Source organism: Tiliqua scincoides, chromosome 16 (assembly GCF_035046505.1).
Source record: "Tiliqua scincoides isolate rTilSci1 chromosome 16, rTilSci1.hap2, whole genome shotgun sequence".
Taxonomy (NCBI): Eukaryota; Metazoa; Chordata; class Lepidosauria; order Squamata; family Scincidae; genus Tiliqua; species Tiliqua scincoides.
This window is the reverse complement of record NC_089836.1, coordinates 3,962,458-3,978,406: the sequence shown is the minus strand read 5'-3', so window position 1 is coordinate 3,978,406 and position 15,949 is coordinate 3,962,458. Positions and strand designations below refer to the sequence as shown.

Below are 15,949 nucleotides of genomic sequence, written 5' to 3'. Positions count from 1 at the left end.
TGAGCACGACCTCTGGAAAGCCAGACACAGTCCCCAGATAAGGAATTGTGGCCTGGGCCCCCATGGATCCCATTATCTGTGGAATTCAGTATCCTCAGAGGGTCCTGGAACTGCCGCCTGTGTATACCGAGACCCCAGATGGTCTGCCTCCTCTGTGTATGCACACGAGCTGCCTGTCTCTGCAGCCAGCTGTACAGAATCATCCTTGAATGTCTGCATGCACACCACCTGCCGAGGACGCATAAGCAACCTAGCAGGAGGGGAGGGGCAGTGTAATTGTTGAGGGGGGGTGTGGGTGCCTGGGCTGCGTTGTTCGTTTGGGATTGAGGTGGGTCCCACTTCTGAAGAAGGTGGAGACCTGCCTTCGGGGCCTAGCAAAAGCCTGTGTTTTCCCTCCAGGATTTTATCCTCCAAGGGCATGTCTTCCTACAGCTGTTTGATCCTCTGTTGGATTTTCACTGTATCCTCAAGTTTGTATAGCGTTTTTTTGTTTGTCCCTGGAAACCCCTCGTGAGGATGGTTTAGATTAAAGGGTCACACCCTGCCCCGCTTCCGCCACGCCAGTCCCCTGGTGTGACGCGAGTGCCATGGAATCTCTGTGCAGTGGTCCGTCCCCCCACCAGCATTGCAGAGCTGGCGAAGGTTAATGAATTAAGCCCCTAACAGGAGAATGCTGAGCTGAGCTCATAAATCAGGCGGCAAAGGGATGTTTAAGAGGGTTTCCTTCCCTCCGGGCAAATTTCTTGGCAGGGTCGAGTGCACGAGTGAGGCCAGCTGCCTTGACCTCCTGTTGCCTCCCTGGGCAGATGGGAGTCCAGATTTCACTCCAAGCTCATTACTGTGTGTTGTGTTGGGGGAACGGGGGGGGACACAGAAGAGCCAAGTAAAAGGAAACTGGTGGGCTGTCAGGTTAAACATTTTCCTCGGGGCCAACTTGCAGAACCTTGGTTAGGCCGTGCTTCTAAGGGGTATCCGGCAACAAAATCTGGCAGCGTGCACTTCTTCCTGCGAGTAGGTCCTTTGGGGCTCAGTGGGGCTTACTTCAGGGTAAGTAAGCACGCCTTGGATCATCGCATTGCTGGAGTGCAAGGGCTGGGCTAGAGTCTTCAGCATGGGATAGACAGCCCTTGCCTTTCTCTGTTTCCTATCTTCCCTTCGGTTTGCCCCTCCCTCTCCTTCCATTGCACCCCTTTTCTTCTTTCACACAGTCGGTCATAGAGTTCTCATCAAGGTCTTTCCTGCACTATTGCTGAAAATGAAATTGTTTCCCTTCCTGACACCAGTAGGAGTTTCCAGCCCAGTGGGGGACTTCTTTCTAGAAATTTTGACTTTCTTTCATTCACCCTTCACTTCCCCTGGAAGTTCCCCTTTAGCCCGCTCTTCCCCCACACTTCCTCTTCTACTCTATTCCCTTCCTACTTTTCAAATCCAGCAAGCCATGGCAAGTGCCTCACTCGTCTTCATGGAGAGACTAAGCCCTGCCAGTCACACCACCTGTTGGTTCCTCAAGTCCCCTGAGCTGAAGAGCTGCATAACCCATTCTGACCATTATGTGGGTGGCACTGCAGTGTAACGAGGGTGCAGGATGATAACTCCATCTGCCTAAAAGTTTCTGTGATTGCACAGGGAGGAAGGCTTGATACTTGCTGCCAGGCTGGCTGGTTTGAGCCCCCTTGATTGATTGATTGATTGATTGATTGATTGATTGATTGATTGATTGATTGATTGATTTTCATTCTTCTCTCATTAGATTTGGTTCTTTACTGTGAAGCCTTCCTGACGACTTACCGAACTTTCATGATGCCTGAAGAGCTCATCCAAAAACTGCAGTACAGATATCCTTTAAAAAGCCCCGGTGGGCTACAGGCTACAGTTCCTCACCCTCTGCGCAAGATCAGGACCAGATTAGGGGTCCTAGATGAGGTCAGTCCCACCATAGGCTTTGAGGGGCTGCTTTAACAAAGCACCTCAGTCTTCAGTGGTGCCCCTCAGTCTCCACCTGTCTACCTGCTCTCCCCGTTGCTGAAGTTCCCTAACCCTTCCTCTTTTCCCCTCCATCTTTTAAAAAAGGACCCACATCACTCTCTACCCCTCTGCTCTTTCCAGTTGGCCAGGAAAGAAAAGACGGGGCAGACTGACACAATAGTGGCACGCATAAGAAGAAGAGCCCTTCTGGATCAGGCCAAGGGCCCATCTAGTCCAGCTTCCTGTATCTCAAGGTGGCCCACTAGATGCCCTCGAGACAAGACACAAGACAGCAAAATCCCTTCATCCTGTAGCCTCTCCCTTCCACCTGGCATTTTGAGGTAGCCCACTTCCAGAACCAGGAAGTTGCACATGCCCACCCTGGCTCGTAACCTGTGACGGACTTTTCACCCATCAGTCTGTCCAATCCCTTTTCAAGGCATCTGGGCCAGACACCGTCACCGCATCCTGTGGCAAGGAGTTACCTTGGCACTTTGTCCCAGTGAGGCATTCGGTCCCTGGAGGCGCACTTGCTGCTTGCCTGCACCCTGATTGGCTCTCACCAGGCGGGAAAAGAGGAGAGGGAGGTGTCCTGTCATTGCATAGTGAAGGTACTGTTTGGTGGCAGGGGTCTTGTAAGCACGCGGAATAGCTGTTGGCCCTCAGTTTGCTTTTTCATCAGGCTCTACCGGGACGTGAGCCTGGCACCACTGATTTCTTGGCAGCCGAAGACGGGTTTGTTCTGTTTAACTTTGGCGGTTTAATTTTATGTTGGTGGCCATTGAGCTGCTCTGCTTTACTAGTGTCACTGACCAACTCTGTTTTGTTTCTTTTTTTTTTCTCATTTGTTTTATTACTGGTGGTCTCCCTGTTCAGTTCTCACAGCCATGGCCTTAATTTGCTGCTGGCTGCCCGGAACCTCCCTTTTGGGGTGGGAAGGCAGGGCGTTCATGTTTTCAATAAGGGAACCTTCCCCCGAAATGCCGGCACACAGACAGCCAACTTTAAATAGCCCCGGGAGCGATGCCTTCCCGTTAACAGTTTCGGAATTCCATCCGCCCGCCATAAGCGCCTGGGCTGTCGCTGCCCGGAGGCGATATATTTTTCTAGCCACCCACACTCTCCAAATGGGGAACTGCAGCCCTCTGCATTCCTGTCCTGGCATGTTGAGAGGGCCCGATGCCAGCATCCCAGAGGCTCCGCTTGTGCTGCCCCCTGCTGCCCAGACGTGGCACTGATTAATTAGGCATGGCGGTCTCCTCTGTGCCGGCCCTCGTTGCTGGTGGCAGACGTGTTTGCTGCTGGTTTAGAGCTGTAAATCTGTCCTCCATCCAAGGATCCAGTGACAAAGGGGGAGGAGGCAACATGGTGGCCGCTCACAAAACATTGCACAGTGTGGAGAGGGGGAGAGAGGCTTTCCTCCTTCTCTCGCAACGCTAGAACCAAACCTCGTCCAGGGAAACTCGCTGGTGGGTGATGTAGGATGGAGCAAAAGGAGGGGCTTGTTCACACAGCGCATCATGAGTTTGTGGAACTTGGTGCCACTAGATTGGTGATGGCCACTAGCTTGAGAGGCTTTGAAAGGGGTTTGGACCAATTCATTGGAGGGCACGTCTGTCAAGCGCACTATAGTCCTGATGACGATGTACTATCTCTGGGTTTGGGGCAAATGTGTTGCAGTTGCAGGTGAGCAGCAGTGGCTGTGAGCAGGCAACAGCCTCCTTGAGTGCTACGATGGTGCAGGACTCTGTGGCCAGTGCAGAATTCCTTTGCAAAAAGTCCAGGCTACAGAAGCCATCTTTCCTTTTCTCCCCTGGCAGTCCGGGGAGGGAAAGAAGAGCTGCACTTTTTTCTCCCAGCAGGCCTGAGTGTGTTTGCTGCATTTCTCCGTGTGTGCACAGGCTGTTGGCATTCACAGGGTTTGGGGTGCAGGGAGAGAGCACACCTAGTGCTCCCCAGCAGTTTGCTTGTGTGCCCCGCCTGTGTTGCGTTGGTCCCTTGACTCCGCCCTCCAACGTATGAGAAGTTTTGCCACTGTCCGGACACGTTTAAGAAGCGGGTCAGCAAGAATACCTTCTTCCTCCTTGTCAGAGTGGTGGATGAGCTCTGGTGAGTAGTTTTTCCCCCTCCCCTAAATGCGATGGGGGCTTTTGGTGACAGGGAGCCTAAGCTTGTGACGGTCTTTGCAGTCGCAAAACGCCCAGCCATTTATTGGCTGAAATGCCAAGCTGGTGGAGCGCCAACCTGATTCCGGCGCCTTTCTTTCCCTCAGTCTGGTGGAGCTAACAGAGGAGATCCTCCGGCTGCTCATGGAACTCGTGTTCCGCCTCGTCTGCAACGGGGAGCTCAGCCTCGCCAGGGTCCTGCGGAAAAACATCCTCGACAAGATGGACCAGAAGAAAATGTTGCGCTACACCAACTCGATCAAGCCCCTTTCGGCCCGGGGAGTGGCAGCCAGGTCAGGAAGGCCTTGGGGGCAGGGGTCTTCCGCTTGTTAAGAACTGGGACCACCTCCAACCCAGGAGGAAAAAGGAAGGGGGGCCCCAAAGTGCGGGGCAAAAGTGTTGTTGTTACGAAACCTCCAGTAGGAACTAATGTAACTGTTACCCTGCACATGCCTGATCTCGTCTGATCTCGGAAGCTAAGCAGGGTCAGACCTGGTTAGTACTTGGATGGGAGACCGCCTGGGAATAGCGGGTGCTGTAGGCTTATACCATGAACTGGGAAGCTAAGCAGGGTCAGGCCTGGTTAGTACTTGGATGGGAGACCGTCTGGGAATACCAGGTGCTGTAGGCTTATACCGTGATCTCGGAAGCTAAGCAGGGTCAGGCCTGGTCAGTACTTGGATGGGAGACTGCCTGGGAACACTGGGTGCTGTAGGCTTAGACCATGATCTCGGAAGCTAAGCAGGATCAGGCCTGGTCAGTACTTGGATGGGAGACTGCCTGGGAATACCGGGTGCTGTAGGCTTATACCTTGATCTCGGAAGCTAAGCAGGGTCAGGCCTGGTCAGTACTTGGATGGGAGACTGCCTGGGAATACCGGGTGCTGTAGGCTTATACCATAGTCTTTCGAGACTGAAGGTTGCCAACCAACCAGTAGGAACCAGTCACAAACACCTGATGCTTTCAAGCAAGCTCTTCTTCAGAGGCCAAAGGTAAATGGTTCTGGTAAGGACTGAGGACAGAGTTAAATAGTAGGCCTTCCTTATCCATGGGCTCACCATCGGTGGGGTTTAAATATCCGCAGGTGCTGAGCCTGTGGCTTGAGGGCCTCTCGGGTGTGAGTGAAAGTGCCTTCCGGAAGCATCTGGAAGGCTTTTTGAGGTGCAGGGAGGTCACAGGAGGTCCAGGCGTGGCCCTCAGGTAAATGTAATTGCGGCAGCGCATGCCGCATTTCAGTATCCACAGAATTTGGTATCTGCAGGGGTCCTAAAACAGATCCCCCGTGGATAACAAGGGCCGACTGTACATGTACTATTGAAGTCAAATTTCAGGAAAACGAATCTGCACCCCTTTACCTAGCTGTCCGCATCTGGGGTCATTGCAGATTGAAGCTTTATGCCCCTAGGTGGTTTTCTCACTTTGCCACCTGCTGGACCTGATCTGTTTCTCGCTTCACGTTCTCTGAAAACAGTTTTAAAAATGGCACCGGCTGATGACAATGTCCCAGCTCCTGCTGTAGGAGAAGTCCTGGCACTTGACCTCCCCATGCCTAACCCCTTTGCCTAACCACACACCGGCCCATGTACGTTCAGTTCTACCTTTGTAACTAAAAGGCTTAGAAAGCTTCCTTTTTTAAAAGATCAAACTTCTCTGGACGTCGGCTTCCAGGGCAAGCCCTAGATTCTATGCCATCTCTGCATACAGCCTGGGTAAAAGCCTTGCTCACATTTTTTTCTCTTCCAGGCCTGGGACCCTTCACGATTTCCATAGCCATGAGATTGCCGAGCAGCTGACCCTCTTAGACGCGGAGCTGTTTTATAAGATAGAGGTATGGTGCAGTTGTTAGCTCAGCCCCACCCTTTCCATTCAGCTTCTATAGTACTACTTAGCATTTGGTATAGTGCCTTTTGGGTGTGTGAAGGGCTTCACGTTTATCAGCTTGATGGAATCCTGATGGCAACCTGATTACCCCTGTACTGCAGATGGGGGAGACTGAGGCTGAAAGAGAGCAGCTTGCCTAAGGCCACTAGACGATTCCCATGGCATTTGCAAGCTCCAGACCAGAGAAATCCTCATTTGCAGCTCAGTCTCTTTGCTTACGCCACCTTAATTCATGTATTCGAATGAGTGTGTGTGTATAGGCAGAACTTCAACTTGTGTGTGTATGTTTTTGTTACTTTAAAAGAAATGTTGACAATTTAACACTCAAATGTGAATGCTTCTGAGGAAAGGCTGATATTGCTGTTTACTTGTGTGTTGTTGCATCCCAAAAGCACAATAATCGTGCGTGGTTGTGTTTTGCCGGCCAAAGATGGTGCCCGTCATTTGTGTCTTTTTTTACTGCCTCTTTTTCTTTCAGATCCCTGAAGTTTTGCTGTGGGCCAAAGAGCAGAATGAGGAGAAGAGCCCCAACCTCACCCAGTTCACCGAACACTTTAATAACATGTCGTACTGGTAAGAGAGCGAGCAAATGGGAAAAGTGAGATCTCACTTTCTTTTTTCTTTCCAGGAAGTCTTCGAATGAATGCTCTCCTTTCTCGTAGCTCCATTTCCTTGTTTGTGTTGGACCAGGGGTGTGTGTATGTGTGAATTAGGACAGTAGTCTTCAGCTTGAAGAATCTTAGCTGTGAAGGTGCATCAGTGGAAAGCAAACTGAGAAATTTGCCTAGAAGCAGATGATGTCGTTCACAAACTGTGGGTCTGTGACCCAGTTTTTGGTGGGTCGCCAATCTGACAGGGCTGTGTGCATCAAAGCTGATTAGGCTATGTGCATCAAGGGTTAGACAAGCTGCTACTTGGGGGGGGAGCACTGCTGCCCATTCACTATTATAGCCACACCCCAATGACGTACACATCAGGCAGCTGTCTCTAGGGAATCACTAGGGTTCTGGAACTATTGGTGTAGGCCGTTCTCTTTACAAAAGGTTTTCAGAGGTAGCCTGGAATGGTCTGTGAAGCTCCCTGTTCCCTCCCACCTCTTGTAGGATGGGTGGCTTTGAATGGCCCCGAAGGTACCATGACCTGAAACTGTTTCAGGCTATACGGCAATTGCTGGTGACCAGCCACTCACTCCCTCTGTTCTCAGAGGTTCCAGGTGGCCATTATGACTGGTGGTTTTGTTAGAGAAGCCATTCCCTGGCAGTTGCGCGGGCATTTGCGGGCTTGGAAACCTCCTGAGCGTTCCGCGCCGGTCACAGTGGTGGTGACTGATGTCCCTTTTTCCTCCTCCCGCCCGCCCACCCACAGGGTCCGCTCCATCATCATGCTGCAGGAGAAAGCGCAAGACAGAGAGAGGCTCCTCCTGAAGTTTATAAAGATCATGAAGGTAAATGCTGGCAGAGGATCTGTCAGGGCCGGGAATACCAGTTCCCGTTTGTTTCCTGGGGGCAGCGTCACAAGCTCGAGCTGAAAGTCCGCAGTCTGAGGCTGGACTCAGGCATTGAGAAGTGGTGGGGAATCATGTGTCATTGGTCTCAAAGAGTCCTCCTTCTTAATGTAGAGACTTGCCAGCAGGTGCCACCAGCTTCCAGGGTGAATGAGAGGAACTATATTGTACCTTCAAAGATTTTTGGACTAGCTGGATCCATAACTTTGTAGCCTTGCCTCGTAAGGAAGGCGTTCCAGCTCTCTGGCCTTTTTGGTTGCTTGGTTCTGCACTTTTTCCATCCATCATCCTTTGTGAGATGTTTCCCTGTCATTAAAAGGAGCCTGTCCTTCTGTCTTGACCTGGTCAGGATGCCCCAGTCTGCTTGATGCTTTCCAAGCTCCAGCAGAATTAACTCACCCTGGAAACCCTTGAGAGTCGGTGTGTGCAGAACTGGCTTCAGAGGCATAACCAACTTCCCTAGCGGGCAGTCTATAGAGGCACTGTCAGCCCTCCCTTTTTTTTTTCCTCCAGAGTGCCTTTGTAATGCTTCAAATCGCTCCTCTTTCTGCCTTGTTCCACAGCACTTGCGGAAGCTCAACAATTTCAATTCCTACTTGGCCATCCTCTCTGCGCTGGATTCGGCACCCATCCGGCGACTTGAGTGGCAGAAACAAACCTCAGAGGTGAGATGGGGGGGTTGTGTGTGAAATTATGTGAACGTGTTTTTAGCCCTTCTTCCTTGAAACTTCTGATCTCATGTAAAGACCAGAGTAGGCCAGCTCCAAACAGGAGAGTACAGTAGCAGTAAGGAAGCCACCCTTTCTCTGTCCCCCTCAGGACCAGAATCAATTACATTTAGCCCTAGTTATCCATGGGCAACCTCCACAGATAATCAAATTTGTGATTCTGGGCTATTGGAGGACCTCCGGTCATCTCTGGAGGTGTTCTGAGGAATGGGGAGGCCACACTCAGAAGTTTGTGCATGCCAGAGCCTTCTGGGACACTTCCGGTTTAGCGAAAAACTGGCTTTCAGAAGGCAGGGCAGGCCTTCTGAGGTGCAGGGAGATAGTGCACGGCCTCCTGGTGCAACCAGAAGACTCTTCCAGTTGCTTTCGGGAGGTACAGTGAGACCCTCCTGATCCATGTTGGGTCACATTTTATTTGTCCATGCTGCACTTCCCTGAGTGTGGAGTTCATACAATCCAGGCGGTGGTCACAACAGGTGGTTCTGTGTAGGGAGAGACCAGGGCTGGGCCCGTCTGTGAGGTCACCTCAGGTAGCTGGCACACTGCTGGAGTTGGGGGGGGGACCCCTTTCAGGGGCCAGCAGGTCCTTGGCCTGTCCTGGGAGAGGCTCCCCCTAAGTTGGGTTCATTTCCAGGTTGTAGAGGGGCATCAAGGTTGAAAAGAGGAGGGTCTGATCCAAAGTACTCTCTCTTTCAAACTTGGTTGTGTGGCCACCCTAAAGCTTACCATGGAAGTGACGGGGCACAGTGAAGACTGTTCCTGCCTTTAGTCTCCCCCTAAGGACAGAAATGTCCTCCTTCAAAATTTCCAGTCTTACGGTGGTGTTGTCTTTTTAAATGACAATGAGCTTCTTGGGGTGCAACCGTTTGCCGGAACGGCTTCCTATCCAGGAGTTTCACTCACTTAATGCCTCATCCTGTCTTTTGCCTCTTCCCAGGGCCTGGCTGAGTACTGCACGCTGATTGACAGCTCTTCCTCCTTCCGGGCCTACCGAGCTGCCCTCTCCGAGGTCGAGCCCCCCTGTATCCCTTACTTGTGAGTAGCTTCTCCCCTCCCCCTCTTTGGAGTCTTCCCGTCCGACCTTCCATTTCAAGGAATAACCCAAGGTTCCTCTCTGCCTTCTCCTCCTCCCACCAGAGGCCTCATTCTGCAGGATCTCACCTTTGTCCACCTGGGAAACCCAGACTACATTGACGGGAAGGTGAATTTTTCCAAGCGTTGGCAGCAATTCAACATCTTGGACAGCATGAGGTGCTTCCAGCAAGTGTAAGCGATACCAGTTGCCTGTATCAGACAGAGAGCTGGGCAAATGGTGGGAGAACAAGGGGGTCCCACCAGAGGCCTCATTCTGTAGGATCTCACCTTTGTCCACCTGGGAAACCCAGGCTACATTGACAGAAGTTATGAGGTTTGGCCAAAGCACGCTAAAAAGCTTGAGAACCAGTGCCAAAGATGCCCCATTGAAGGTCTACAGTACTGGTTTCTTTAACCTGTCGGCATCGGGACCCACTTTTAAAAATTGTATTGAGACCCACCTCGTTATACAAGAATTTAAAAAGGCGATCTACAAAGAATTAATGTTTTTAGGGATTTATTTACAAATGATTGATTGGTTTAAAAAAAAAAAAATGGAGTGCTCTTCACTCCCTACTGCTTGTTCTCAAGGCCAAACAGAGGACCATTCCTGGTAACCTGGCACTACCTTTTGTAACAAGTTCTTTCTCTTTCTGTTGCCCCCCCCAGGCATTACGATGTCAAGCGGAATGAAGACATCATCTCGTTCTTCAATGATTTTAGCGACCATCTGGCCGAGGAGGCCTTGTGGGAACTCTCTCTCAAAATCAAGCCTCGAAACATAACGAGGCGGAAGACAGACCGGGAAGAAAAGACCTAGGGGGGGAGGTCGACAGAGGCTGCGGACGCAAGGGGTCCGCTCTGCGCGTATGTGGACAGCAGCTGCTGCGAGACTTGGACCTGCGTGACTGGGCTTTGCCCCCTCCCCTCCTGGGCCAGCTCCCGGGTTTTGGGTTGTCTCGGCAGTGAGGCTGTGACCGGTGCTGCCTTCTCATCGGGCCAAGGGAGAGAGTCGCCAAGGCATTCCATGCTCTTTCTCTTCCCGCTCGGTGCCATCGATGCAGTTTTTGGTTTGGAGAAAAGAGAAAGCTGGGAAGGGGGGGAATCGGTGCTGGTGTGTTTCCACTTTGCCAAATTTGGACGTTTTCAGCTCTGTCCGCGTGAGAGATCGACGGGGGTCTTTGCTTTGGTTTCCGCGCACTGCGAGAGGAGGTGAACAAGCTATGCAGCCGCGTCTTGTGTTGAGCTAGCCGACGGCCCCACACAGCATGCACCGGTGTGCTTGGGATGGGGGCAGTGTTTGTGATCGAGGACATTTACAAGGAGAACCATCTCAGGTGGTTTTCCTGTGCGGAGAATGCTGAGGAAATGAGTGGGGGAAAACATGTGGGTGTCTCCTCGGCAAGAGCTTATGCGTTTACAGGGATGCTGACTCCCCCGCCACCAAGTTAGAAAAGGAATTAGCACCAACAGGCAGCTGTGCCCTCCCCAAATCCACCCAGACCACCTTATTTAAATTGCCTGGGAATCTCTTTCCTCTTTGCCTAAGAAATCCGGCTGCGATTTCTCTCCCCCGTCCCCAACTCTTTCCACGGGGCAGGGCAGGCTTGCGTATTTTAGCGATGGTACTAGCTGTAACGCGGTAAATATTGTAGGATAAGAGACCATCTGTAAATACGACTATCTAGACACCCCTCGCGTTTCTTTTGATTTTGATGCATGTCTGAATTGCCAGTGGGGTTTTTTTTCAGGGGAAACTTGGAAGAAGGAAAATATTTAAAGCAGTTGTGTGTAGGAAAAAAGGGGGGAGTCCTGCTGCCATCTTGGAAGCGTCAGGACAGGGGAGCGAGGCTTGAGTGAGGCTGACACGGGGCACGTCAGACCCTCAGCACCGAGCCGTGTGCAGAGATGCTTTTGCTTCCGGATGTGGAGAGAACTCTCCCCCATTTTTAGCCCCTCTGCCCTCTAGACTGGCGGTCTTCACCTTACTGAAAGCTGGGGACCCACCTCCGACCCAGCCTGCAACATGTGACCCCCTACAGGTGGTGGGGGGGGTAAGTGTCTCGGGTGTCTCTTACATCCCTGTTGGTGGCGGCCGGTTGGTGCGCCCTGCTCCCTGTGTCATTCTGCTCCTTCTCTTTTTTCCAGGCCAGTTGGCAGGAGAGGAGGGGCAGAGAGTGGCATGGCAACCACGCGTGCTCCATTTTGAAAAGTGGAAGGAGAGAAAGAGGAAGCCAGAGAAGGCAGACAGGTGGGATACGGGGGCGGGGTGCTGAAGATCGGGGGGCCTAGTCAAAGCAGACCCTCCAGAGCCAAGGTCTCAAGTGGGATGGACCTTAATCTAGGACCTCAGCCCTAACTACTGTGGAGGCTTGAGCCTGAAAATAAAATGGCAGGAACCATGTTGCCGTGACCCACCTGAGGTCAGGTTGTGCCCGGCTCCCGGCCTATCTTTTGAAGACCCCTTCCCTCATTTGACCAGAATTTGGGAATGTCGCTTTGCTCAGTCGCCTTGGTTCTCTGTTGGGACAGTTTCCAGCTGCTAACGGCCTTGAGCCCCAGGGCCAAGGGGGCCCATAAAAGGTCTTTGCATTTCAACCGGCACTTGGAGGGTTTTCCATCCTTGCCACCAACCAACTCCACTGTGCTTCAGCTGCTTCTGCAGCAGAGCTGAAAGACGGAAGTGACAACTGTTGGTGGGATTCACCCCTTTAGAGCCCCTTGATTGCTCACTGCTGTTTATTGTGGGAAAGAAGGGGCGAGAAGACCCTCTGCCTGGGTTTTAGTCAGTGAATGAATGGATCTGAGAGCAGAGGCCAGGGCCGATAGCTTCTCAATGCAGCCTGTATTGTGGTTGTTTAAAAGTGGGCATCCACCAGGACGTTAGATTTTGTTCTTAAAAAGTACTAGAAAATCATTGCCCATAATAATCAGGTTTGCTGTGAAAAATTATCCGCTTCTGGATCTGTTTCTAGCACGGCTCCACGAGGAGTTGTGTCTGCCAACAACCTCCGCCTTTGCCCCAGAATCTCCTGGCCATGTGCAGAGGGCTCTTCTCTCATTTTGCAATAGAATGTGGAAAAAAAGCAGCCAGTGTCTGCCCAGCTGCTCAGCCAGAGGATTCATGCTATTCCTTATTGTCTCAAAAGACGGTAGTATGTCTGGAAGGAAAGAGATCTGGGTGGTCCCATTTGCCAGGGTCTGTGGCCCTCTGGTGAGTGGATTTCTGAGTGCCTGGTTTCCAGTTCATTTGCAGAATTCATACAGGTGTGTGTATGTTGGTCATCCCCCCGGCAGGGATGGGGTCAAAGAAACAGGTTTGGGGTGGGGTCTGGAGGAGAGCCCAAGGCAGAGGGGGCCAGGGGAGACAGAGCTGCATTTTGATTTGGGGACATACACCATTGGAGACTTATGAGAAGCTGGAACAACCCCTGTCCTTGGCAGTGCTGTCTTTTCAAGCCTCCCTCCCCCCCCCTCCGGGCCGTCTGATATTATCCAGTCCTGATAGCAGCACCTCCTTGCAAATGGTTTTAAAAAAAAAGACAATGAAAAATTAAAAACCTGTTACTTTTTTATATTAAAGGAAAACATGATAAATAAATGAGGTTCAAGAACCCAACCTCTTAACGGATCGTCATGTTTACGGTGCATGCGTTGGTTGCCAAGATTAAAGTGACAATCGAACCCACCTCCTCCTCCCGGCCTGGTCTCCTGTTTGTCTGCACCATCTCTCTGTCTGGTTCCTGGCACCTGGTTGGCTTGTTTAATTAAACAAGTTAATTAAACAGGCCAACTCACGTTTTGCTGTCTTAAAAGTTAGATCTATCCTTGGGTATTATTTGGGCTACCGATTCCAAAAACGGCATCGGATTAGCTCTATCGTGTCTCGTTTCGGAGACGTGGCAAAGCCTCATTTGTGAATGGTTCAAGTCGTGGCATCGGCTTCCTCATGAGGAAGCTGCTGGAACATTCACTGAGGCTATGCAGTCGCTTCGAATCTCGATGTGATGGGGCAAAACTGATGCTTGTTTTGAAATCAGGGCCCCAAATTCATATAAAACCAACATAAATTTTGAAAAAAAAAAAGAAAAAGGTTTATTCAGACCCTCAAATTCACAGGCCTGTCCTCCTCCTGTCATCCACTGGAATATGACAAAATGTCTTCTTAAATGGGCTGCTTTGCAGCAAGTACATTCACCGTGTAGCAATTGTCCCTCTGCAGGAGAGGCTGGTTGGTTCCTGGTAGTTTGGCAACTTTCATGGTTTAAATCCAAGAATGTCTGTTACACGGCCACGCTTAGCTAATGATTTTGTAGTCCGGTGCCAAGCTTGAAATGCAGCTCCAAACTGACATCGTGCCCAGGCTTTTAAAAAAGGGAAAATCAGGGGGGAAAAAACCTACCTCTTCTCCCCAGCAGCTCATCACACACTTGCTCTCCCCCCAGCCAAGGCATCTATCTGCTACCTGGAATCAAAGAAGATTTTGTAGCTCCCCCCCCCCGACAAAATCAAATTGAATTAAGTGAATAAAATAAAAAGTGTGCCCCTTATTGGTTACAGACACTATCCTGGGGTGAAGAGGGAGGGCTATTTTCCCCCTGCTAAATATAAGTGGAGCAGCACTTGGAAAAGATCCTCTTTACCCAGTTAGCAGAAGCAACTGTATTGTATGATACATGGAATGAGAGAGTTAATAAGCATATTAACACCTTATTGGTTCTATGCTGTATCATAATAACATTGGCTGTCTGAGTTAAGGAAATCCACTTTCCCATAAGGCGGTTGTGTTTTCATTTTCTGTTTAATTGGCCATAACATTTGATAGAATACAGATATTCCAACACGGTTTGTTTCACTGCATTCAGCATTAAATTACCGTTCCGACGATATGTAACACGATGGTATTATTTGTACCTAGCAAGGTTTTCACCGTTTTGGCCACTAGTGTCAAGCTCAGCTTGTTGCCTGGTACAATAGCTACCCTCTGCACCCCCTTAGCTGGGTCACTGAGTGTGCCATCTCTGAAATGTGTCTGAGGTCACATGCTTGGTTAATAGACCCGTTAGTTACAAATAACCTCATGCTGGATGGGGCGGTGGAATAAATTTGACAGAGAAGAAAAAGTGAGGGAGTATCGTGGCCTCTGGTAATGGAACTGGGTCTCTGCGTTGTGGCTAAGGCCCACCCAATTGTGTTTCCTTGGCTCTGTATACCCAGGCCTCAGCGTCCTCTCCTTACGCACGATGATGCTCTGCTTTGTTGGCTGTAAGTGGTACTCTTAAAAGTCACCATGGGCTGCTGTATTTTGCATGCAGTCCCTGCCATCTTTTCTTCTTAACTCTTCCAACCACGTCCTCCTCTTGCTGATGCAGTTGGCCACAGAGAAGGACGCACAGCCTGCTCCAGGGCAGGGCGATCCACTTATAGCGCTGCGTGCTGGCCCGAGTAGTGAAGTCCTAGCAGAGCCGGGGCTGTACTGGAAGAGTTGGTAGGCTGAGATGCCTCTGCCCCTTCTTGTAGGCAGAGTTCCGTCCTGTCTGTGCTCCTCAACCAAGCGTATCTTTGCAAGGGGTTGATGTTATCGATGCTTCCTGTAGATTCTAATCACAGGTAAAGGAACACCAGGACGTAGATCACCCAACAGGCAGAGGTTAAGAGGCCGAAGGCCAAGCTGTACAGGACGAAGGAGCGGGCTTTTTGGGAGAAAATGCTGGCCTGTGTGAGGTCTCCTCGGGCCACGGCAGTGCGAACCTAAGGATGGAGTGAACATTGGAATGAGGATGAGGCAGGACTCCAAGCTGGGACCGCCAACTGTCTTCAGCTTGTGAAAAACTGGGACCCACCCCAGCCTGCAAAGGGGACCCATTTTCAAGAGGCTAGGAACCCCTAGGCAAAGCCCACTAGGAAGGGTCCCTTACCGTCCTCCTTGACCCACCTTGGTTGGTTGGCAACCTTCAGTCTCGAAAGACTATAGTATAAGCTACAGCACCAGGTATTCCCAGGCGGTCTCCCATCCAAGTACTAACCAGGCCTGACCCTGCTTAGCTTCCAAGATCAGGCATGTGCAGGGTAACAGTTGCTCAGGTGTAGCTCATCTGCACATACCGCTGCTTTGTTCATCTGCCACTCCTTTTTCTCTGAGGCCCATTTGTAGGAGAGGAAGGCAGAGACTGACACGGCAACAGCCCACAGTGAGTGAATCACACCGATTTAATTACCGCCAAGAGAGGTTTTTGAGGCTCAGATGTAGGAGAGCTGGACGGACAGACCAAAGACTGGAGTCCTGCCTACCTCATTGGAATAGATCAGGGCGAACACTCCTGTCACCAGGCAGCAGAAGGTCATCACCAGGAACGATTCCACCATGTAGTCTTTGGGGGGCTGCTGCCTCTGCTCAGCCTCGAGGGGGATCTCGACGAACAGGCAGCCATTATGCTGTAAGACAAAGACCCTGAGGTCATCCTCTAGTTATGGGGGGGGACACCTAAGATAAGGCCAAGGGCTAACTCCAGGGGTTGCCTCCTACCTGGACGGTCCCTCTGCTGCCTGGGCACAGTGGTGGTTTCATAGATTGTAAAGTGTCGTTTAGTTACATGATTTTCACCTTTTACAGGTCTGGAAGGGCCGTACCA

General features: G+C 51.0%; 2 protein-coding genes and 1 pseudogene across 2 annotated transcripts in view; 2 read left to right on the top strand and 1 right to left on the bottom strand.

The window, feature by feature from the left end:
• The window catches only part of RAPGEF1 (Rap guanine nucleotide exchange factor 1), a 71,159-nt gene extending 58,153 nt beyond the window's left edge, over positions 1–13,006 (top strand). Inside the window, exons 17-26 of the mRNA XM_066610555.1 lie at positions 1,751–1,835; positions 3,982–4,074; positions 4,238–4,423; positions 5,874–5,958; positions 6,490–6,584; positions 7,377–7,455; positions 8,079–8,180; positions 9,181–9,278; positions 9,381–9,509; positions 9,987–13,006. Of these exons, the coding sequence (XP_066466652.1) occupies positions 1,751–1,835; positions 3,982–4,074; positions 4,238–4,423; positions 5,874–5,958; positions 6,490–6,584; positions 7,377–7,455; positions 8,079–8,180; positions 9,181–9,278; positions 9,381–9,509; positions 9,987–10,137 (1,103 nt within the window). The 3' untranslated portion in view covers positions 10,138–13,006. The remainder of the gene's footprint in view (positions 1–1,750; positions 1,836–3,981; positions 4,075–4,237; positions 4,424–5,873; positions 5,959–6,489; positions 6,585–7,376; positions 7,456–8,078; positions 8,181–9,180; positions 9,279–9,380; positions 9,510–9,986) is intronic.
• LOC136635771 (5S ribosomal RNA) lies at positions 4,556–4,674 on the top strand (annotated as a pseudogene).
• Positions 13,007–14,921: 1,915 nt separating the features above from the next.
• Positions 14,922–15,949, bottom strand: part of PRRT1B (proline rich transmembrane protein 1B) — a 1,887-nt gene continuing 859 nt past the window's right edge. The window contains exons 2-3 of the mRNA XM_066610870.1: positions 15,609–15,752; positions 14,922–15,068 (exon numbers count right to left, since the gene is read on the bottom strand). Of these exons, the coding sequence (XP_066466967.1) occupies positions 14,922–15,068; positions 15,609–15,752 (291 nt within the window). The remainder of the gene's footprint in view (positions 15,069–15,608; positions 15,753–15,949) is intronic.